This window comes from Juglans regia, chromosome 1 (genome assembly GCF_001411555.2).
Source record: "Juglans regia cultivar Chandler chromosome 1, Walnut 2.0, whole genome shotgun sequence".
Lineage (NCBI taxonomy): Eukaryota > Viridiplantae > Streptophyta > Magnoliopsida > Fagales > Juglandaceae > Juglans > Juglans regia.
Genome location: NC_049901.1, coordinates 41,975,965 through 42,000,973, shown reverse-complemented (window position 1 = coordinate 42,000,973; position 25,009 = coordinate 41,975,965). Strand labels below are relative to the sequence as shown.

General features: G+C 35.4%; 3 protein-coding genes and 1 long non-coding RNA gene across 7 annotated transcripts; 1 reads left to right on the top strand and 3 right to left on the bottom strand.

Moving 5' to 3' along the window:
- Nucleotides 1-1,630: 1,630 nt before the first annotated feature.
- LOC109019432 (protein ASYMMETRIC LEAVES 2-like) lies at nt 1,631-5,625 on the bottom strand. 3 transcript variants are annotated; one of them, XR_004800884.1, is made up of 3 exons: nt 4,924-5,625; nt 2,762-3,462; nt 1,631-1,699 (listed from the first exon to the last, which is right to left on the bottom strand). XR_004800884.1 is itself a non-coding variant. In XM_019001717.2 (2 exons), the coding sequence occupies exon 2, from the start codon at nt 3,445-3,447 to the stop codon at nt 2,812-2,814; it is 636 nt and encodes a 211-aa protein (XP_018857262.1). In that variant the 5' UTR covers nt 3,448-3,462; nt 4,373-4,903; the 3' UTR covers nt 2,636-2,811. The 3 variants fall into 3 exon arrangements, 2 of the variants coding, with proteins under 2 accessions (XP_018857262.1, XP_018857263.1); XM_019001717.2 differs by lacking the exons at nt 1,631-1,699; nt 4,924-5,625 and adding an exon at nt 4,373-4,903 and having other exon boundaries at nt 2,636-3,462; XM_019001718.2 differs by lacking the exons at nt 1,631-1,699; nt 4,924-5,625 and adding an exon at nt 4,243-4,363 and having other exon boundaries at nt 2,636-3,462.
- A 4,314-nt stretch (nt 5,626-9,939) lies between these two features.
- On the bottom strand, nt 9,940-12,673 carry LOC109019434. Its single transcript, XM_019001720.2, has 5 exons — nt 12,478-12,673; nt 12,266-12,353; nt 12,031-12,142; nt 10,991-11,827; nt 9,940-10,017 (listed from the first exon to the last, which is right to left on the bottom strand). Exons 1-5 carry the CDS (start codon nt 12,671-12,673, stop codon nt 9,940-9,942), a joined length of 1,311 nt encoding a protein of 436 aa, XP_018857265.2.
- A 1,029-nt stretch (nt 12,674-13,702) lies between these two features.
- LOC109019435 (protease Do-like 10, mitochondrial) lies at nt 13,703-21,378 on the top strand. The gene is made up of 8 exons (XM_019001721.2): nt 13,703-14,140; nt 14,702-14,947; nt 16,280-16,475; nt 18,251-18,510; nt 18,921-19,048; nt 19,899-20,102; nt 20,344-20,394; nt 20,816-21,378. Exons 1-8 carry the CDS (start codon nt 13,744-13,746, stop codon nt 21,056-21,058), a joined length of 1,725 nt encoding a protein of 574 aa, XP_018857266.1. The 5' UTR covers nt 13,703-13,743; the 3' UTR covers nt 21,059-21,378.
- On the bottom strand, nt 17,549-23,604 carry LOC109019436. Of its 2 annotated transcripts, XR_002000769.2 has the most exons (4): nt 23,039-23,604; nt 22,773-22,898; nt 22,420-22,502; nt 17,549-17,838 (listed from the first exon to the last, which is right to left on the bottom strand). It is a non-coding gene; the product is annotated as an uncharacterized LOC109019436 (long non-coding RNA). The 2 variants fall into 2 exon arrangements; XR_002000768.2 differs by having other exon boundaries at nt 22,420-22,898.
- Between the last annotated feature and the right edge of the window lie 1,405 nt (nt 23,605-25,009).

The following is a 25,009-nucleotide window of genomic DNA, read 5'->3' as shown; positions in this document are numbered from 1 at the left end:
GTACTACTAGGGCCTGATTGTTGATGAATATGAGAGAGAGAGAAGAGAGAAAAGAGAGACACTACTGTCAAGTGCATTTAAAGGAAAAGTCATCATTGCACAAGTACGTCATCATTGTCATGCAATTGAAAATACGTTTATTAATTAATATTTTTAAAATAAATTATTTTGAATCAGATAGAATATTGGTGATTGACATTTAAGAACATTTCTGATTTCATGTTGATCGATCATTAATTATTACCAACTTAAAAGCATTTTCCGTCCCCTCCCATCTATTCTGTGCTATTATTTCTTCGATCGCCTTGGATTTGAGTTTCTTATAGCTAGCTAGCTAGCATTACAGTGAGAGCATTAAATGGCCTTGACATCTCCTCTGCAACGGCCTTTCATACTTCTGGCAGCACAGTGAGAATATGGCATGGAAGGGTTACCAAAGTTACAAAGAAATAAATTTCCCACCCACCACACCACCTCTCGCCATGCAGTAGTCTCTTGTCTTTATTCGTTCTCTGTTTTGTTCGATCGGGAAATGCCTTACGCGCTTATAATTACAGCACCAAACAATTGATCAGCACGAGCATTTAATATTATCTATGGCATATATGGAAATATATGCAGTGTGAATCATTCCTTTTGCTGCATCTGTCCAATCACGTACCCAGATAATATCATGCATATATATATATATAATTTTTATATACCATTCTACATTTTTATCATCATTTAATAATTATTTATCATATATTTTTTATTATTTAATAATATATATTATACGGCTCTTCGTATTTATTAATTAAGTAAACATATTTTCAACTTTAGTAAATCATGGGCCCGAAATGCATCAAATTTAGTATGCAAGTAGTTAGCTAGCTAGGTGATCTACTATATACCTATGGCTATGCATGGGCCATGCCATTATCCATGCTGCATATTGTTTATATATATCAATTTTCTCGATATATAATATCATTTGGCAATAAACCTTAAAGAGTCCATATATAATATTCTAAAAGCCAATTTTATATGTGAAACGTACAGGTACTACTGTTTAAGCCTCATTCAGTACTCCTTTTAAATATTTTTTCTGTTCTTGGGATCAGTCCTTATGTATTAATTTAAAACTAAATTTTGTTTTCCTAATTGGGAAGGGCAGACTATATATATATATATATATGATATATAATCTTATAAGCCAGTCAAGTTTCTCAGTAATTAAGGCCCGTGATCATCATCGATCGTGCATATATATATATATATATGACACAAATATATAGATGCGTGCACATGATATGCATGCCAGGTTCATCATTTAGCTCTTACATTTCGTGCTTATCAACTTGTGACTAATATAGCTGTCGGTTTATTGGACAAGTACTGTGCAGGATCAGAAAAGTTCAAAGGAGTCGAAACAAAAGAGACTAAGTACGTGTCTGTCATGGCACTTTTTAAGAGGAAAACCCCACGTACTAGTCTTTGGAATTACAGTGCAAGCTGTGAAAGAGCTAGTATATTTTTATAACACGATCGATGATCATCATCAGAAAAATATAGTTGAAACTATGAACTAAATTAAGTGACAAAGTCATGTATCAATAATTAGGATTAACAAAAAAAAAAAAAAAAAAGAACCCAACTCTCTCTCTCTCCCTCCCTCCTAAATCTTCTTTCAAAGCTGAATCCTTCAAAGGTCCAAGCCCTGCATGTGAAAGCAAAAGAAAAATAATTAATTAATATTAACGATATATAGAATATAATATTTTCTGAGTTAATAATTAATTATATATTCCCGAGTTAATTAAATATTCCTAATATATAAATGCACAAAAGGGATGTATACCGAGGGTCAATTGTATGAGACACTGAAATGGCAGTACTGAGTATAATGTTGTCACACAACCGTGCGTATTGTAGGCTGTATCATCATAAAGAAAAAGGACTGCAGAGTCTGGAGTCAGGACGCTGAACCACACAGTCTCAACTGGTCAGGACAATAAACTAGTCATGCGCGCGCGGATACATTATTTCAGAGCCATATTTCCTCTATCTGTACATGATATTATACAGCTAGCTAGCTAATTGTTTGGCTAGGTTTTTGGTCAACACCTCAACAGTACTGGAATTTGTGTCTGCATATTTTAATTCTTTTTTTCTTTTAAGAGATCGAGAGCTCAGTCGATGTTGATATCATCAGAAGATCGAGCTCTCTAATACATAAATAATTCATGTTAATTGTAAGGAAAAGTGTCTTATAAGATAATTTGTGCATCAAATCGCGCACATATGTAAGATATTTTTTTTTTCTTTTCAATAAAAAAAATCATATAAATGTTAATTACTCGGTTTGATACGTCAAACAACTCGTAACTAGCAAGACTCTAATTGTAAATCTAGTTTCAAGCTTAATTTGTATCAATTATATATATTTTAATTACATAAAAAATAGCATAATTTCAGGACTCTAATTCCAACATTAAACTAAAAGTAACCCACCCTTCTTTTCTGCCTTGCAATCTACATAAAAAGGGTCAGAAGATAAAAAATTTAGTCATAACTCGTGATAAAACTCCCACATGACTAGCACCGAAATAGTTATGATCATAGGATAATTACCATAATAATTAATAACAGTAGATATAATTGTACTATTATCATTAGTAGTACTTTTGTTATTACCACAAAAACAATATGAAGGATAGCATTAATAATTAAAACATCGATTCATGTCATGATTATCGATCGTAAGAGTTTGGACATGTACCTATTATGGGTTTGGGCAAGTTTTTTTTAATCCATGAAAGTAAAGAAACTCTAAGAGGGATCAATGGTGCGTCGGTCGTCCCCAGTAGCAGTCCTAGGTTGCTGAAACTGACTCAGTTGTCCTATGCTTGCCGAGACGTTCATGGCTAAAAGGCTTGCATCATAGTTGTTTCCCGAATCAAAGCTCCTTATCATCTGTTGCTGATCCCTAGGAAAGAACTGGTGATGGTAGTGATGGTGGTCGCGGCCGGCACCGATCAGATTAATCCCCAAGTTCTGCTGGTGGTTGTGATTCGTGGCGGCAGCGGCGGCGGCGGCGGCTATTAGGCCGTGGCTTGTGATGCCCAAGTTTTGGTATTTGGAGAGTTCAGATTTGGCGCAACTGAGGTCCATCTGGAGTTGCCGGAGTTGGTGTTGGAGGAGAGAGATGACTCCCACGCAGCCGTAGACAGGGTCCCGGAGACGCATGTCAGCCTCATAGGCGAGAGAATTCACGGCGTCCTCTCGCTGGTGTGAGTGCAACTCGTTCAGAAGCTTGGTCACGTTGCTTGCACCAAACACCTTGTGCACGTTTGCGAATTTCTGGGGCTGGTCCGGGGGGAAATACGGTGCAAAAACGCACTCCGGCTGGCATTTACGCCTCAGAAACTTGCACGCTGCACATGGAGAATTCGATGATGATGCCATGCTCCGCTTTCTCCTCTGCAAATCAAACAGGATCCAACATCAAATGCGACAATAGTATAAGAAAGAAAGGTCGTTAGAAATTCAAGAAAACTAAAAAAGTGGTCTTTATATGTGAAGGAATTTTTTTTGTGTAATTATTTCATGATAAACAGAAACCAGAAAGCATCAAGCTTGCTTTGAGTTTATGAAGTGAAACATATATGTCTAGGATTTGAATCTTGGGGACGACGAAATAAGAGGAAAAATGAATAGATCAGAAATTCAAGTAGATCAAGAATTTCACCAAATAAATTTGTTTAACGATAAAAGGTGAAAAGAATCCTAGAAGATTGCAGAAAATAATTAACAGGCTACGACATGATGGCAGTGTCTAAAAGGGTAAAGCATCACCATCCAAAGTTAAAATCTGCAAGATGATCTTATAACAAGTAAATATTAGAAAAGATTATAATTTTCCCTAAAAATATAATACAAAAGGGATTCAAGCATTATAAGGTGACGGCCGGTCTTATAAATGAGAAATAACTTCCCCGAGTAAAAATACAGTTTGTCAATAAAAATAGGTATGAGATATATACTCTTACAGGATCTGCAGTAATGATACTGATTTTCTTTCCTGATTTGTTTTCAGAAGGAATCAAAATGAAATGTTCTCGGGTTTTCGGCTAGAGTTTAATCTGGCTAAAAGGTGAAGGTACGTATATACATGGTCAAATTGCATAAATCAAGCAACTACACCAAGGAACCCATGAATAAGATACTATACATATCAGGCTATATTTCCATTTCTCTCACCTATCAGAAACCCTAAACCAGCGGTGGAGATACAAGGCTGTACTTCAGAATAGAAAACGGGGCTAGAGAGAGAGAGAGGGAGAGGGAGAAAAAAAGGGGAGAGAGAGAGAGAGAGAGAGGGTCTGAGTACCTTTGTAATATTGTAGTGTTTGGAGAGGGATCAGCAGAAAGCAATGGGAGAAGGAAGAAAGATGGATATATTTTGTGTAAACGTATGGAGGGATTGGATCTCGCGAGGAAGAAAGCTTATGTATATTTCACTTTTTCCTATGAAAAGTTGGGAAGCAAATCTTTCTTGAATTTCATAGAACTATGCATATTTTACTCCAATCTTCCTTAAAAGATATGAGACTTTTAAGAGAGGTTTTGATGGGAGAGCTTGGAATGAAGCAACGCAGAGTACTACACACGATATCATACACGATTCTATTTGTATATGTAGTAAAAGAAGCAAATGGCTATAAAAAAATAAAATGAAAGGGAGAGATGGGAAGAGAATAAAGAGTTGTCTGATTCTGACTGAGGTGAGATCTCGGAATTATGGAAGAGTCTCCTTCTCCACCTCCTCTAATTCTTATTCTCTTCGGTCTTGGGAGTACTACAATATATAATAACATTTAAAAAATAAAAAATAAAGAACAAAAAGAGAGGAAGAGTAGCCCTCGATTTCTTCGGTCAAACCTTTTTCTTTCTTCAAACTACTGATATGCTATTATTGATATTGATGATGATAGTCGTTGTGGGATGGATAATCTGCTAAAGACCTAGGAGCTTTTCTCAGTCGGCTCCTCTCTTTTCCCCTTCCCTGATTCGGTCTTTCTTGGCTGTACGTCCTTTGAACAGACTATAACATCTCTTTCCTCTTTCTATTTCCTTGATAGCCTCCTTTTTTTCCCTTTTGTGAGGGAGCTTTTCCTTACTAGTTGAAAGTCGAGACCCTGGCCTAGCTCCTTTTAAGCCGATTGAAGTAATAATATTAATACTAGATATCTAACCTTCTTGTTCATGCAAAATCTGTCTTCTTTTTGGCGGTCTTATCGCTTCTACATTTCCGCCTGAAAAACAAATGGCAGGGATCACGCATATAAAGATGATGATGGTCACAAGGCAGCAGCTATAGCCCTAAGAGAGAGAGAGAGAGAGAGAGAGAGAGAGAGAGAGAGAGAGAATGTCGTCTTTTGAGCAGATAGTGGTGGGTGAGAGAGGTAATATCGGCTAGGCGGGGGAAAGTCCCCCAGAAGCAGAGGCTAAGGAGACGCGGAGAAAGCAAACACACAGCGTGAGTTAGACTCGGAGAGAGAAGGGGAAGAGTGGCTGCTAGCTAAGCTTTGTGGGTTGTTCTTATAATTATAATCACCGCCATTTATATATTTTTGAGGCACAGACACACACTATTATCTCATGATCAGGGATATTTGTTCGTAGTAGATATGCTTGTGTTTTGTAGTAGTTGACATGACCCATCTTGACAGTACGAACAAGTCTAGCTATGGGCGTAGCATCTTTCTTTCTTGAGTGTTTTTAGGCTTTCAGGTTGTGCTTTCTGTCGCCTACTGTCTGCCTTACTCTCTGTATTACAATCAATTTTTTTTTTCTTGCATTGAAAAAGGAAAGGAAAAACCCTAGTTTCTTTTGCCTTCAAATCCTTTGGAGCAAATTAATTTGTTTGTCTTCCCTTTTTGATCCGGTTTTTAGGGTTTCATACTTTCATAAACTTTCAAAGGGTAAGTTGGATATTTCAAGCTGGAGCTCCAAGCAACAATCAAATTTCATTCTTTGTCAGTATAAGACAATAACAGGGGACGGACAAGACATTCTCATGATCATGTTTAGGTATATGTCTAGAATTTATGCACAGCCTTATAAGTTACCGTACACAAATGGATTGGGATCATGCTTGCTTTAATTTGTAAATTCAAGAAAAGATCGTTCCTTGTATTAGTCTATCAGTACGTACGTAAAATAATATTTATGATAAATTATTTGTGATTAAAAATATTTATTTTAATAAAAAATAATTAATTTTATAAAAAATAACTGATCATAAATAAATAATTTTCTTATAATATATATATATCAAATAAATATGAATAGAATAATTAATATTTTTACGATTTTATTATAAATATTTTTACAGTCATCTAATATACGAGATTAGTATCATTTCATTTTTCTCTTTTGTTTTGTTTTTTTATAAAAGAAGAAGATCGATATATACTTCCAATTTATCAACTATATCAACAAAATAATTTCTCACTTTTTCTAATATATATTCTAGATCAGAAATATTGCAATGAAGGAATTAATTCGATCTTTGACAATTATCCTAATATATTTTGTTCCCTTATCGTAAATATAATTGTCAAATGAATGGTTCTAAAATAATAATAAGGAGACTATTACGGATCGTGAATTTGAGATTTAAAATATATTTTGAAAAGAATATTTTTTTTAATGTATCTTTTTAATTATTATAAATATTTTTTAAAAAAATAAAAAATTTATAATATTATTAAAAAATATTTTTTTAATTATTTGATAAAAAAAAAATTCCATTCAAAATATTTTTTTGATTCCAAATTTAAAACCAAAGCATTTCTCCAATAATAATTAACGGAATAAATCCGCTCGAAGATTGCAATGTTTAGATGATCTGTAGCTGTCAAATCAAAGTTGATGATTTCAAGGAGGATTCGACTCGAGAAAGGAAGGCCTTTTCATGATGGCCGTCCGTCTCAGTTATACAGATCTAGAATATTAATGGAAATAGTAAGAATTTCCAATTCAAGAAAAGTTTAATTAATTAGAGCACTCTCGTTGACTAAAAATTAAATTCATCGAATATTTAATTATTAAAAAATAAAATATATTCATATTAAATTAGTTAAATTTTAAATATTTAAAATTTAATTACAGGAATTTTTAAAAATTTTTTTAAATTTAATAGTTACTATACATACATCAAATACATATTTTATTAATTATTTCACTCTCCATTTCTTTCTATCACATATTTTGTCATAATTAATATATTAATTTGACTTAATAATATATTAATTTAATAAGAACATGATTATTAATTAACATATAATAAATAGAATAGTAAAATATGATAAAATTAAATAAATTAATAATTAAAAAAATTAAATATTTTTGAAATTATTAGTTATTCATTACCATATAATGAATAAATGTATAATCTAATGTGGAGATTTAATGTGAATAACCAAAATTAAATTCATCTTATATTATTTTATTATTATATAATGAATAAATAGCTATTCCAATGTGGAGATTTATGTAAATAGAATAGTCAAAAGTTAAATTTCTCTTACATTCATCAAAACTGTCCTTTAAATTTGGCTAATCCAATGAGAGTGCTCTAAGAAGTGGTTTGGATTTAAAGAAGAGTTGAGATGGGTTGAGATAGTTTGTGAATAATAGAATAAAAGTTGAATTATTTATTATATTTTATGTGAAAATTTGATAAAATTGTTTTGAAATTTAAAAAAGTTGAATTGTTTATTATATTTTGTGTGAAAATTTGAAAAAATTGTAATAATGAAATGAGATGAGTTGAGATAGGTTAATATGAATTACGAATACAAACGAGGTCTAAACCGTATTTATTAAAAGAAGTAGTCAAAATATTACAGCTTAATTAAATCTCAGTACGGCCTTCTGTGGGAGTCCCACATTTTTGGCTTTATCATAGCCAAACATTACCCTATAATGAAAACAGATAAATATTTTGATTTAAAAACCTTAATAATCCCAGAATATATAATTACTCCAATTAGATTTGTAACTGTGCTAAGGTAAAACCAAGGATCTTTAATGGGTACTAAAATAATTAAGGGGAAGAATATCCCCCTTTGAAGTTCCAACCACAAGCCCACATTTAAAAAAAAAAAAAGATATAAGATGAGATTTCAATTTTATTGATTGTCTTTACTGTGACGGAAGAAAATCATAGTTATAACATTGTACCTAAGGGATACATATCAGCAAAAAACCAAAATCCAGGCATCAAAATTACTAAGACGTCCGGTTACTGAACAAAATATCAATGAAGTACAGGGTAAAACAACAAAATTGGTATGGCGGTGAAGATTAAAATCATTTGTGTCGATAAAACGTTGCTGCAAATATTTTTGCCATAAAATCTTTTTCCCCCACAAAGTATGGTCTTACTCACAGCGTAATCTGATAGTAAAAAAGATTTTTTCTTTTCTCACGAACAATTTTTATGAGAAAAGACCATATTTAATTTTATTATTATTTTCAGCGGGTATTTATCGCCGCAAAACTAATAATGTTGTTGCAAATACTAATAATCCAAAATTAAAAAAAAGTTTGGCAAGCAAGATTATTTTCGACGATAACGCGTCGTCGAAAATAACTAACAACTTTGTCGCAAAAAATGAATAACCCACGATTTCTGGAAAGTTTATTTGCGGCGACTTTTTATCGCCGCAAAAAACATTTATGTTGTGGCAAAATGTTATTTTCCACAATATTTTACTTGCCGACGTGATCTCATGACAAAAATACTTATTTATTTTTTTCAGGAATAATTATTATATCATCAACACACTATTTGTAATGATTATATATCTTGAATAAAGAATTTGTGAGAAAAGCCCTTATTTATTGTAGCGAGCCCACATTTGATTCCTATTAACTTCATACATATATAACTTTTGTCTACTTCTATTTGGCGCTTTCAAAAGCATACAAAACACAAACTTAGCTAGGTAGGTTTATCTCTTTTTTCCTAATTATAAAAAAGGTGCTTAATTTGTATTCCCTTAATTCCTATTTTTTATTCTCCTTGACCATTAGAGTCAGTACTGTTGGACTAATATACCGAATGGTGCATTTAGATCTGTAGGATTAGAGCAACCTATGGATAGATGGGATAGGGTGGGAATGATTCTTAGGAACACTAAGATTACTCTATCCTCTTTACTGAACTGGAAGGTTTCTTTTGTTAAAAGAGCAGCTAATAGTACTTTTGCTCATGATCAACTTGCAAAATCTGCTTTCATGTTAGTCCACAAATCTTGAATTCTGTAACTCTTGATTAAGTTTAATGAAGTTTATCATTTCTTAAAAAAAGAAAAAAAAAAGATCTGTAGTTTTTTTTATTAATATTTAAGAAAAAAGCTGCAGAAATGCACTGAATATTTGTTCGGTAGATCTTTCGGTCTCCGTACGTACGTAGAAAGGTCCAATATCGAATGATATGGTGGCTATATATTTTATTGTCAAAGAGAATAATGGGTACTATCTAAGTCAAGAAGATCATGCTAATTTGGCTACATATCTTTTCTTCTTGGAGTTTGGCCGAGCCAATTGGCATTAATCAAATACATTATAGAACAATGAAATGACATTTTTTTTTTGTTTAATTACATGACCTTCCTGCAGTCTTGAATACATGGAACTTTCTTTCTGATCAGAAAGATGAGATATATATATATATATTATAATAACTTGGACGTTACAGGAGATCATCATAGAAATCATCGATTCGCGATTGATTGCAAAGGAAAACATTCTTCTGATCATCCCGTATAGAAAACAGAAAAGGAGGTAAGTGAGGAGAAAAATTATTATATATCATGATTGCTCTCTCACTCCTTTGCAATTCTATTTCAAGAATGGCTGGCAAAGTCGTTTTCATGAAGCTAGCTACTCTCTGCCGGATCTTCTTCCCGGAACAACAGTACCGTGATGACTGGAATTAGAGCAATCTCGCTTTATGATCTCCTACACAGGAGTAGGCATATAGTGCATGAGATCTAGTTGATAATTAGAATATAAACATGCATGCAGGATATTAATTACAAGAATATATATATCCTGGTTTTAATTAAGTCCCAAGCATCAGTTAATATCTAGCTGATGATGAAGATGAAAGTTGCATTATTGAGTGGTGTTGCCAGAAATCCTCTGCATCTTGTGGATATTCATGCCATTACATGGTTTGATTAATTATGGGCACTATATAAGATCAGACGTTGTTGTTTAGTACTGGTTAAAATAATTTTGTTTTCGTAAAAATACAAACAAATATATAAATTAGGCTAAAGCTGTACAAAAGTTCGGCAGTCATTAGAAAATTAGCGGAAAATATACAAAAGTTGAAATCATATATATATATATATATATATATATCATCCTTTGATAATTTTAACTGCTTGGTTGAAGGGATTTATAATATATATATAATATTATTTCCGAGAAAATATTTCCGAGAATATATAATTAATGGTAATGATCACATTGATCGATCTGTTCTTTTGTGGGGTAGATGAAAAAACTTGTGTATATATTGCCACATGCATATATCTGGTAATTGCCAGTCCAAATTCAACCAACTGTCAAACTGCATTTAAGTGAATTTAAGAATTCTGGGCTACTGTAACATGTATGCATGGCTGATGGCTCCACCACAAATCGTCTTCAACATTACAAAATTGATTAAAATGAAATTTGTACGTAATTAGAAGTTCAACCCTCTAATATTGGGATTATATATGGAAACAAATTACTATATATATATATATATAGCAAGTGAAAGAAATAATATATATTTTTTTTGTTGAAATGAAAGAAATAATATTAAATTGGTTAAGAGGATCAATATTTATATGTAGTTTAATTAAAAGTTTCTGCTTTTCATTTGGTCCAATATTATATATAATTAATAAAGATAAGTAATAATGTAAAATCAACATACCCCGTGTTTCATAGCCATATCCAATGAGGTGGTCTTGGACTGCATCATCCTTCCAAAGCCAGAGCTTTGATCTGCAGCCTTATTATTGAAACCTCGAGATTTTGGCTTTGATTCTCTTCCTTCAGCTCCTGATTTTCTGGCATTCATTACCTTATCTACCATCCTACTTCCCAGGACATTTCCTGTTAATGTAGTTCTTCCTCTTTGAGCAGTCACAATATTATTATTCCCTTCGCTACTGTCAGCTTGCTTGGATTCCAGGACTACTTTCCGACCCCTCGTTACGCTTGGTGAGCATGATTGTCTCCTTGGATTTGCTGGAGGGTCTGATTTTTGCTGAACTGGAAGTATTGGGTTGGCTGGACGACCCCTTGTAGCTGAGATTGAACGATCATTATCTGTTCTTAGATTAGGAGGTGTCTCATTAGAAAAGTCTGGAATTTGAGCTGGAATTCTTGATCTTACTAGAGGCGATAAACCTCTAGTACTACTACTACTTCTAGGCTTTGTTTTTGGAGGATCAGTTGCTGTGTTTTTGGAAGGCCGGTTTGAGGTGAGGATGATCTCCATATTGCTTTCTTTTTGGTTGGCGGATTTTGCTGTGTTGGTTACCATATTTGTTCGCTTACTCATGACATCGGTCACTGGTTTTTGGTTTGTCATAATTGATGTTCCTGTGATGGTGGCTTTGGTCGAAGATTGATGATCAGTTGATAAGATCCTTGGTCTCTGGCTTGGAGTGGTGGATCTTTGGGGGACTTTTAGAGTTGGACGTGGAGATTTTGGTCTTCCATTAATATTGCTTGCCTTTGGTGCCCCAAAATTGACAGCTCCAAACTGGTTGCATGGTTGTGCGTGGCACGTTCAGTTCAATATCAAAATCTCCATGTAATAAATTACATTGTGTAACAGCACAATAATTACGAAGAAAGAAAGAAAGAAATTGTTCAGGTATTAAATTGTGTAATATATATAGATAATCATAATCATTTATATTTGAGCTATATATATATATATATATATATATATAATATACGTACCCGTGAAACAGGTTGGGTGATTGGTATCTCCCTTTGAACGACAAGTTCAGGGGCTGTTGCAGCTTCCATCTCCAGAGATGGGAACAATGGGGTTGCTGGTGGTGTTTTTAACCTGTCATGCATGCATTCACTTATATATAGAGAGAGATCAACTGATTAAGTATATACCAAGGAAGTGAAATATATCTTTGACACACACATTAAGACTATGATATTGCATGCATGGTTGGCTTACCAGTCATAATCATTTTTCCCATTCTCAGCAAGAAATTCAAGCCCGGGTCCTTTCTTTGCAGATGGAATCCTATAGAATGGATAAGTTCCTGTATTTTGATCCTTTGTTTTTTTTTAAAAAAAAAAACAGAGTAGAACTTGCAAAATCCAACTGAAAAGACAAGAAAAACAAAACAAAAACAAAATCTATATGAAATGAAAGCGGATACGTACCGGTACTACCTGCAGATAAGGCAGCATGAGATTCAAAGTCCTCAGAAACAGGCTGAAGGAGGTTGAGGATGCGTTCTTTGTCACGCTTATGCAATTCCTTGAATAGAACCAGTTCTTCATGATCTTTCTCCTTTCGCCCATAAATTGGAATCCCCAAGATCCTCCTGCCATGACCACCTCCTAATTTACCATTCATGATTTACTGATTTGATTTCTCTTTTTAATCCTACTCTAGCTGTTGAAAGAGATTTATAGAAATGAAATATAATTATTTGATGGGTTAATGTTTTGTTTTTCTGTCAAATGTATGTGAAGATCAAGTACTGATCTGCTGATGATCTAATCTAGAGCATTATATATATATATATATATATATGCATGCAGGGAGATCAGGACTAGTCTCAGGCCTGCAATTTCATCCGCATATATGCATAAGCCAACATATTAGCAAGTAGTGGAGAAATTCCCAAAGTATTTTGGGTATAAAAATTAATCAGATTCTTGGGTGTGCACATTTGGCATCTTTTGGGGATTGATCACCACCTAATCTTCTACCATTGCATACAGCCAATCACATCAATCCGGCCACCCAATTCCAACACACAACTCCTCCTAATCGAATTGACCGCTAAAACAAATTAAAAAGAAATATAACATTAATACTTGTAGTAGTACTCATCATCATGATCTCCCGGCCCCAACCATATATACCCCTTTAGCTAATGATCTTTCAACCTCTTGGCCCTAATCTGCTTTCTACTCTCCTGATCAGCATCTTAGAGGATCGAATCTCCACACTCCATTTCTCTTAAAAAAAAATAAAAATAAAATAAATTATCTCCCATTTCCATTACAATATTATAATCTATTTAGATATCATCTTCAAAATTAATTAATTATCGATATTATTTAAACTCTAAATATCCTTAATAATCACTATTAATTTATGTTTCGAGTTAGAGTGTCAAACAACAACGTTAATATTTTAGAAACCATGTTAGAAAATGAATGGTAATCATAGGGATTATTAAAGTATAATATCCTCAAAAAGAAAATCTTAAAAATTAGAATTGAATTCGGGCCAGGAGATATGAAAATAAAGCATTATTTTCCCAGCCCATAACGTAATCTAGGCCCAAATATGTCTGGAGCGAAGCCCGTAACAACAGTTGTTCCATGGCCCCAATGTTTAAGCCCCTACTTGAAACCTACTTTCATTCCCTCCTCCTCTTTGTTCTGCAGAGAGAGAGGGAGAGAGAGCTGAAAATGATACTGGGTTCGAATCTCCGAACGATTCGACGGCAGTTCTTCTCTTTCTCCTCCTCTGTTTTGCTAAAAGTTAATTGTTCTACGTCTTCTATAATCGACACCAGTCGTTGCGCGTATCGAACTAACTATAGCAATGAGATTGAGCCGTGTTCTTCTTCATTTGTGACCGCTGCGCACGCGCTCAGGAATAGCAGAACTGCAGTCCGGAGACCCAGGCCACGATGGGTTCGAGCTCGGCAGCAGCTAAGCAAGATGGCGGTGGACACGGATACGGATGCGTACTCGGCAATAGAGCTGGCATTGGACTCGGTGGTCAAGATCTTCACGGTGTCCAGCAGCCCCAACTACACCCTCCCTTGGCAGAACAAGTCCCAGCGCGAGTCCATGGGTTCCGGTACACCCCTCTTCCCTTTCCATACTCGTTGTTTCTACCTCTAGCAGCACTACCTAAAAAAAAACTCTCCTTTGAAGTTTCTCTCTTTTGAGTCTTGAAATGTGTACGATTGCGTAAATGGGTTGAAGGGGTATAATTGTTGCCAATTGAGTTAAGCTTAAAAAAAAGACGCCCAATTTAATAATGCACGGTGTTGGCATGGCTTTCCCTACTGGGATTGCAAAGTTACGAAGATTTCGGAGTTGTTTAGGCTTCAAGGGCGTAATAAGTAAATGAGCTGAAGTTTTAACTAGACCCTATATGCCAAAGAAAGGTTTCATCTTCTGCATTCATCTCCCGGAAACTTGAAGCGTTAAAGCTGCAAAGGGTTAAGGTTATTGTGCTGGGTTTTAACTAAGAAATACTTGAGTTACTTGTAATCTTCATGCTACTAGCATACGGATAGAGCCAACTAGGATGTTTTTGAACGAGTATAATTTTGAAAACTTTTTGCTTTGGTTTAGTTGTTGTTTACTTGATACGGTCTTTTCGAACTAAACTCTCTCTATGATGGTAATGTAGGGTTTGTAATCCCTGGGAGAAAAATTCTTACGAATGCTCATGTAGTGGCTGATTACACGTTTGTGCTCGTAAGAAAGCACGGCTCTCCTACCAAGTATAGAGCAGAAGTACAAGCTGTTGGTCATGAGTGTGACTTAGCTATTCTGGTTGTTGAAAGTGAAGAGTTCTGGGAGGGTATGACCTTTTTGGAACTAGGAGACATCCCTTTTCTACAGGAAGCTGTTGCGGTTGTTGGATATCCTCAAGGTAACGCTATTATTTATTTTGTTATGTATAATTCTTGTAATTTATGTCATATCTGTTTTGTGATGAATGGTCATGTGTCCTAACCCTGAACAAAGTAGGCCCTCATACAGGACAGGCTTTATGTGAGACATATTCACATAATCCTGCCTGCTGCATGACCTTTCTAAATTACGCAGTGTTCTTTAGATCATTGGGCATCGTCTCTAATTTATCTTGCTTCTGTCTTTTTTTTTTTTTTTTGCACTAAGTTTGACAACTAGCCTTTTTAGTCTGATGCTACATTATGATTGTGATGATGAGATGGCAATGGTGATCAATATGCTTATTTTGTTCTTTTTCAGCTAAAGTTTTCAACTTATTTGAGATCATCAGTGCCTCATATCACTCAAATGAGCACCTTTGGCCAATCTATGGATGTTTTGCCTGCATTTTACATTTGGCTTCCTTGATAATTCCTACAAGGTTTCCATTGGAACTGAACCAGCCGATCCTTTATAATACATGCATGCATGTATGTATTCGTGAAACCACCGGAGCTTTGATAAATGTGGAAAGATGGTTGCGCACCTCAAGGATTTATTTTTTGAAACTCTTTAACTCTGTATGACTACTCATTTTGGTTTTTTTATTGCTAATTTTGAAGATTTTCCTCTTTTTTTTTTTATTCTCTCTTTCTGGTTATTTGTATCTCATGTATACATTGTGTGCATTGGGGCAATTCCATTTTTTATCATTTACAAATCGTAACGTAAAAACAAATTATTCACCAGCTGACCGAAACCCTCTGCAAGGATTAGCATCCATAACTTTGCCTTAACCCCATGTTTCACCATTTTGTTTGGAGACAAATTTTAAGCTTGTATCTTTCCTCTTTGTTTAGAACTATGAGGTTGAAACAAAATTTAAAAAGATATTATATGTATATATAGAAAGTATAATATGTAAATATATGCACCATCCTTTATATATATATATATTATATATATATAGTGCTATTGTACTGAAGGGTGAGAGTGTCCATGAGTTTCTATCTTCTTTCAGCTCACTAGAATGTAATTAGGTGTCTCACTTTGTATACTTCCTGTGTATTTGGACATTGCCTAGTTTCATTCTATTCAATAAAGCTATCTATTTACTTATAAAAAATATATATATATATATAGTATATATATATATATTTTATAAGTAAATAGATAGCTTTATTGAATTATATATTAAATGTATATATACACCATACGTAGATTGTTCCAAGTGTCGTTCATTGTAATGAAGAAATGATGGAAATTTACACCTCAATTCCAAAGTTTGGCTGATGTTTTAGCTGTCATACAGGTGGGGACAACATTTCTGTTACTAAAGGTGTTGTTTCCCGGGTTGAACCCACACAATATGTACATGGTGCAACCCAGCTGATGGCAATACAGATTGATGCAGCCATCAATCCAGGGAATAGTGGCGGTCCCGCAATCATGGGCAATAAGGTTGCTGGCGTAGCTTTTCAAAACCTTTCAGGTGCAGAGAATATTGGGTGAGTTTTAAATTGTTCAGTATATGCCTTTATCACTTCCGGTGATAGGGCATGTTCATATATCACTTGCAATGAGATGGCTACCTCTCAGTACACTGAAATGAGATTTTTTTATCTTATCTCAAAACTTCTCATAATTTCCTTCCCAAACATCACTCAAACACAAACACTTTTCAATTTCAAATATTCAACTTTTTCATCTAATTATTACCTTAATCATTACAACTTTCCCAAACTTTCAAACAAAACAAAAAAACAATACAACCTTTTCAAATTTCAAAACAAAAACTATATTAAAAAATTATATTCAAACAGTTTTTTAACTTTATAATATTTTTATTCAATTTTTTTTCTCTCATTTCCCAAAACCGAATAAAACATCTTAACTCAAACCATTTAACTACTTTTCACAAACCATTTAACTACTATTCACATAATTCTTATCTCATCTCATTACACAAACATGCCCTAAACCATTATACTATTCGACCTTGTGTTGTCAAATTTGGGATGTCTTGGGTTCTGCCCAAATCAGTTCATGACTTGTTATTCAATCTGATGGGAAATTCAGGAATAAGGAAACTCGATCAGTTTGGGAAGTTGCTCCTCTACGTTTGCTTTGAAGAGGAATATAGGAATGCTTCGGAATGACCCATCAAAGATATATAAAAAAGAAAAATCTTTCTTCAGATTATTTTTCTTGTTTTTATTTTCATGCCCTTGGCTCTCCTCTCTTCTGTATTGGTTGTAATTGGGCTGCATCCTCCTTGGTACCTTTAAATGAAATAATTAAAATTGTAGAAAAAGTCAGTGGATGTGGTCTCAGAATTTACTAGAGTCTTACCACTTTTATTTCCTATTATATACTACCCCTAGCTAAAAAATTTGATGCCAGGGGTGTATTTTTTTGTCATAGACTAAACCAAATTTCATCCTTGTTATCCTTTCAGAACCGTTAACATGTGACAAAGGTCCTCTGCCTTTTTATTTTAATAGTTGTAAATATTCGATATAGTTTGCTTGTATCACTGATTTAAATTCAATCTATACTAACAACAAGGTGAGTCTAGGTATAAAGTATCCCTCTATGAATATTGGAATTTTAATAGAGAATTAAAAAAAGGTGCTTATGTACCAAAAAACACATGGCCTATGATTGGTTTCAGCTAGTAATATATAAACCCTCTCCAAATAAAGCGTCTTGTGAGAACTATTATCTCAAAATACAGTACAAATCTTCAACAGGTCGATTGCTCTCCATTTAGAGGTGTTGGTTCCATCTCCCTCTGATGGGCAGTTCTTGGAACTTTTCTTCCTCTTCCTAGGTTAAAAGCTTATGGTTTGCCACCTCTTCCAAATTGTCCTGCATCAAGAGAGTTTGAAATCATTATAGTCCACCAATTTTTTTTTTTTTTTTGATTGGTAAAATTTTTTTTTTTTATCACAAGAATAGGCAAGAGCCCAACTATACAGGACATATACGAGATAGCCCACCAACATATGAAAGTTAGTTGAGATATCAGTGTGTATAGATTTAGACTATGGAAGTATGATATATGCGGGACTACACCATTCAGATTAGTAGAAGATAATTGTTGTTTGGAATTTAATTTAATAGAAACTTAAATGAGATCGAATCAGCAGGCAAACAAATATAGGCCAGAAATTATCGAGCATATATGGTTTTTCGTAAAGTTAAGATATTTGTTTTCATGATTCTAACCAATTCAAATGATTATCTATCGCTAACTTTTTCATAATGTTGGACTGTGCAGTTATATTATTCCTGTTCCAGTAATAAAGCATTTTCTTTCTGGCGTGGAACAAAGTGGAAAATATGTTGGGTTCTGTTCTCTGGGTTTATTGTGCCAGCCTACTGAAAATGTACAGCTTCGAAACCACTTTAAAATGCGCCCTGAAATGACTGGGGTTCTTGTGAGCAAAATTAACCCTCTTTCAGATGCCTACAAAATCCTGAAAAAAGATGATATTATCCTCGCATTTGATGGTGTGCCTATAGCAAATGATGGAACAGGTACTCTATTCATGATAAGTTATACTACCTTAACAAGTGTGATTCCTCTGATTTAAAAGGGTCTTTCATCTTTGTCTCTACTCAGTAAAAAGTAAGAAAATTGCTAATGCATTTGCTGAGTAAAATAAATTGACGACCACCATGAGAAATGTAATACCTAGATGCATCCTCACGGAGGGGATTCCTTGGGCAAAGAACTGCATATGTATTGTTTCAGTGGCATCCCTTCCTCCAAAGTGGGAGATGAGAGGAAGATTGATGGTTTTGCTTGCAGTAAAATGTGTTCGTATAAATGATTTTTTTTCCTTTGTTTTTTTAAATATTTAGCTTTTGTTCCTGGTCATTTTTTGGATTTATGTGATTTATTCTCTTATGTTCATGATATGTATTGAGATTTGCACATCATGCAGTTCCTTTCCGAAACAGAGAGCGGATAACATTCGATTATCTAGTGTCGATGAAGAAACCTGGTGAAACAGCAGCAGTTAAAGTCCTGAGAGACGGTGAAGAATCTGAATTTAGTATCACCCTTCGACCTGTAAGTCATTTTGCATCAATTTTATGCTTAAGACCCATTGTTGCTTGATCCTATATAAATAGATAAGAAATAGGAAGTTTGCTTTCTTGAAAGCAGCAGCTGTTGGTTCTACCTCCCCCCCCCCCCCTTTCTTTTTGGATAGGTAGATTCACCATTCCTCTTGCATTTACATCATTCTATCACCCAAAATATATATCTTTCTTAAGTTGTCCAAAGTAAGGATCTTCCCTAGTGCAACCATCCAAACTAAAGAAAGCTGCTCTCAAGGGAGCCTTGCTCCAAATTTTGCTTCAATGGATGAGTAATTCTGTTCAAAATCAAGAGAGCCACAACATGTCACAGGTTTGATATGCAATTTAAGTGGGAGGCCATAGCGGTGGGTTGCTGTGCTAGTCTCTCCGGGAGTTTAGGTTTCCGTGGGTGAGTCCTTAGGGCTCTGCCGTGGTTTCATGACTGCCAACCAGAGGTTGGTCATATGGTTTCGTGTAGCCAACCCCTAGTTGTTAGACTAAGGCTAAGGTTAGATCTGTACTCCATAATATATCACATAAACCACTAGAACTTTGAAGTTCATTAATTCTGAAAATATTTCAAATGAGTGTGATTTCAAAATATTGGAGTATTGGAAGAAAAAAATATAGAGAAAATGTTTTGTTCCTGGTCCCAAATAGGGAGGTTGTTTGCTATCTGGAACTGGAGGGTGGTTTTGGAATAACATTGCTTCAATTATCTATGGCTTTGTTCTCCATGGACGTAGTGTTCACCATTTAATCATATTCATTTAACGGTCTGTCATGCAACTACTCTCTTCATGCAACTGAAGTTTCAGTTTTTTTTTTTTTAATTGCAGTTGCAGCCATTGGTACCTGTTCATCAATTTGATAAACTCCCAAGTTATTATATATTTGCTGGTCTGGTCTTTGTCCCGCTTACTCAGCCTTACCTTCATGAGTATGGTGAAGACTGGTATAATACCTCTCCACGTCGGTTGTGTGAACGTGCACTCAGGGAATTGCCAAAAAAGGCTGGTGAACAGCTTGTCATCCTTTCTCAGGTTTCCACACTTCTTAGTTTGAATAAATCGGATTTTACATATATTTTAGTTTTTTTTATATCAGTCATATAGATGAGTTACTTACCAGAAGAAAAAATGGAGTCATATAGCATCAATTTTGGTAGAAGGGGATAAATATGATGCTTGGTGATGTGTGCTATACTTTCAGATTATATTTTTGTGTATTGATTTTTGTAAGGTACGGTAGTACGCTTTTGGTGACGTGTGCTATATTGTTCAGGTGCTGATGGATGATATCAATGCAGGATATGAACGTCTTGCTGAGTTACAGGTGCCTACATTTATCTTGTTCATATGTCAGTTAACTTGATGGATATCTGTGCTATGTTCTTTACACACCGGTGAAAAGAAATAAAAAGACGTGCACAGACAAGCTGTATAGAATAAGCATTGGTCGTGATCTTGATTTGCCTTAAATCTCCTATGTTTGAACTCCAAAGTCAATCTACTGATAATGATTATATGATAAGGTGTTTCTTTGAGAACAAAGTCTTTTGTTGGTAAGTGCAACATTCGTAGAGGTGACTTTTGGAGTAGGAGATTTATGGTACATACTGATGTTACGAGCGGTTGCTTTCTTTAATGCATACTTCCTGGTAACATAGAAATAAAGTCAACTTGCAATTTATGCCATATACGTGGTTACTGGTTTAGTGTATGCTGAAAGATGTTAATATTTATGTCATGTGCAGGTCAAGAAAGTCAACGGGGTAGAAATTGAAAACCTGAAACATTTTTGTCGGCTTGTGGATAGTTGTAGGGAAGAGAGCGTGAGGCTTGATTTGGATGATGAAAGGGTCATTGTATTGAACTATCAAAAAGCAAAGATTGCCACCTCTTCAATTTTGAAGCGCCACAGAATACCTTCTTCAAAGTCCAGTGATCTTATTGACGAAGATAACAGCTTGGAACTGGGGTTGGCCTGCTCAAGCTGAGTAAACCATTTTGGCAAGTGGGATGACCAAGCAATCCAGCTGGCCTACCTGGCTGAATCTTCTTCAGACATTCTTAACAAATTGAAAAGCCAGCTATTTAGTTAGCCTTCGACTTTATAGTTTTTATATAGCATTTTTCAAAGGGAGAGAATAGGATGTAAGGGGTAGTGAGCTCAGCTCCTTTTTCCAATGTATAAGTTTACTCTGGATATAGTGATATCTATATCCCTTGACAATTTTTGAAAATTTCGGATAGGGATAGGCAGTACAGAAAACTTGAATTGGTCAAAAGTAACCAGAGGTTTTTTCGGTTGAGAATATCTATATTCTTTTTACCTATTCATATATCAATTCTTCTACGCACAGTCGAGGGGTGTAAGCGGTGGGGAGTCGGCTGATTTTTGTAATGCCACGTCAGTTGATAGATGTTAAAAAAAGAACTACGAGTACTGTGTGAAATCCTTATCCAGAAGTGGAGAGGCAAAACCAAAAAACCAAGAAAATTTCTTCAGCCAAGAGACCAACGCACGAAAATCTCTTCCAAGACAAGTGATCAAGATGGGTTATCGGATTACGACCAACGCACGAAAATCCTGCTTCGTCTAGATATTTGTTGAGCGACACTACATACTTCAATGGGTTATTGGATTACGACTCGGTTTTCTTGTTGGTTCTAGTTGCACAAAAGAAGAAGACTCAAGCTGTAAATGATCAAGATGAATCCTCTGTTTCGAAACCTGTCTCTTCGTCGTCTCACCCAAAATCTTCTTCATTCGACCAGGTTCATTCACAAGCTAGCTCTCTTTTCATTTGAACGCAGGAATCAAAGAAATGGGAGAATCATTGGCAAGGTTGTTTTCGTACGATCCACATTGATATTCATGAAATATTTGTATCTATCTATTTAGCTATGGGATTGTTCTACAGATACAAGCTTAAATTGGATGGATGCAACAGCAAGTTGCAATTTTTTTTTTTTTTTCTTAAATCTAAAGTTGCTCCCTTTATAAACCATTCAAAAGAGAGAAGCAAAATTTCAAAATCTTGCAACTTTTTCTTGTGGGGTTGTTACTGTAACGTATTATGATGGATGGAGGGAGGGAGGCTTCGATGGAGGGAGGACTCGAGGGAGCTGGCTTCAGTAGAAAGAAACGCAGAGGTGGGAAGACGAAACTGATGTAGGCCAAGGAGAGCTTGAATGGATGGGGAGAAATGTTTGGGGGTCAAACGGTGCGTTTCCATTTTTTTCACCAAACGATGCGTTTTCATTTTACCACATCAGCCGCGTTTCCCCTGCGCTTACGCGAGGCGATGAGTTTAGCTTTATAATAAATAACATTTATGTATGAATCGATACATACCAGTGCACTCCTCTGTACATGTGCTCCATTCTAGCTTGGCTTGCCATGTACCGAGCAAACATGCAGGCTTGAATTAAGGCCACCTGCCACATGTATAACGACGAGATTTTAAAGCTTTTATTGTGACGAGAATTATTTAGGTATTGTCCAAGCAAACTCCTGATCATTTTCTCTACTGCAGTTCATCATAGTTATCATTACAAAAAAAAGTAGCTTTAGAATATTGCATATCAAGTTAAATGAACGCAATGGAAGTTCTGAGAGTGATAGCTTGTCCTCTAGGAGATCAGTAATTATCTGCAAATTGGATACAACAACGAACCCAAACGAGAAGTGCATAGCAGAAATAGAACCTCAAAACCAATCAGGAAGGCAAAAAGAGGATACAAGCTGCACTACAATGTGGCAAACAACTGGCTCGCCCCCCGAGGAATTGCCTGGTATTGCCCGTACTAGAAACTGTCATTCTTGAGTAACCTCTGGGTTTATATTAACATAACAATAATAGATATAAATCAGTGAACCAGATTGAGATAACCCTCTCTCCAATAAATCCATCTCTCTCTCTCTTCTTTTCATGAAAAAATAAAAAGAAAATGAGGCAGTTCATGGGTCTTACCCGAGTAGATTTATAACATGATAACGTTGCCATCCTACCCCGAGTAGAAAAACAGAGATCTTCGTTTACTTAAAAAAAAAAAGAAAAAGAAAAAAAGAGATCTTAACAAGTTTAATTTACAAGCATCAAGAATCATACGAGGACACCCTAATAACACTTTCATGAAATTTCAACTTCAATTATCAGGCAGAACAAGTAATAATTCACCTAGCGATCATCAAAACTATGAATAAACAAGAACTACCTGTTACACAAATAATCGTGCTTATAATAAAGCAATACAAGAGCCAAGTATCTGGAGTACACCTGTAGGACGGCAAAACGCGCCCGACGGAAGAGTCAAATTCCAAACCAAGGGAAGGGCCATCCTTGCGAAACGCTTTCGTCAGAATGTAGTCTGGAGTTAAAAGATCCTGAATAAGAAAACGCGTTTTCTTTCTCGTAGCATTCCTGTTCTCAGCCGTAGTCCCGTAGATGGGCGCATGAATATTGAAGACGAAAAACTCTTCGTGGTCCGCACCGAGAGATTCTTGGCAGACCCATTCCGTCTGTTAAGAATCCGATGGCTCCTAAATGGAAAAGAATTTGTTAGGAATAACTGTATATTTAAGACTAACTCAAAGTATAGTAACGGAAATAAACGAAAAAGAAATTGATGACAATCACACAGAAAGAACACCAAGAATTAAGTGGTTCGACTCAAAATGAGTCTACGTCCACTGGTGGGGTCGGTATCAAAGATTTCACTATTAACAAAGATGGAGTACAGAAGAATACTACAAAACTTCACAAGGAAGTTATCTCTCAAACTCACTCTAAATTTCTCTCTCAAGAAAACACTAAAAATTAGACAAAAAGTGATTTCTGAAGTCTTAAAAACAAAGGGGGCGCCGTTTGGTATTTATAGGAACAGTGAGAATTCATTTCTGTGAACATTGGCTCGAGCGAACACTCGAGCAAGTGTAGAGCGAACGTAGGTTTTGTACACTTCGCTCAAGCCAACAGTCGAGCGAGGGTCGAGCGAAGCTCTCTGTCTGAATTTCGCTCGAGCTGGGTGTCGAGAGAGGGTCGAGCGAAGCTCTCTGTCTGAATTCGCTCGAGCTGGGTGTCGAGCAAATATCGAGCGAAGCTCTCTGTCTGAATTCGCTCGAACTGAGTGTCAAGCGAATGTCGAGCGAAGCTCTCTGTCTTCATATCGCTCGAGCTGAATATCAAGCGATGCTTGAGCGAGGCTCTCTGTCTGATTTCGCTCGAGCCGAGTGAACCTCCGCTCGAGCGAACCTACGACACATGCACTGTTCCATCTAAATTCAAGCCACCTCTTAACAAATCTCCACCTTGGCTTGAACTCTGCCAAAACACAAAAAACCTCTGACCACAAAACCAATCCCCACCACCAAATCCCTTATGGGAATAACAAAATGCGAACACCAATCAAGTCTAAACAAAGTTTGAACTTGTATACTGCAACTGGCTTAGTCATCATATCTGCTGGATTCTCTGTAGTAGCAATCTTCAGAATCCGTATAACATCTTCTGTAACAATCTCTCTGAGAAAATGATACCTGACATCAATGTGCTTCGTTTTCTCATGATACATTTGATTTTTGGTCAAATGTATTGCACTCTGACTGTCACAGAATACTGAGATCCCATCTTGCTGTAAACCCAAATCATTGACCAAGCCATTCAACCAAATGGCCTCCTTAACAGCCTCTGCTGCTGCCATGTACTCTGCTTCTATAGTTGATAAAGCAACAGTGGATTGCAGTGTTGCTTTCCAACTAATAGCAGACCCACACAGAGTGAAAACATAACCTGTCAATAATCTTCTCTTATCTAAGTCTCCAGCATAATCTGAATCAACAAAACCAGTAACTTTGGAACTGAGATCGACATCTCTATCAAATATTAAGCCAAAGTTCAGGATTCCCCTCAAATACCTGAGTATCCATTTCACAGCCTGCCAAT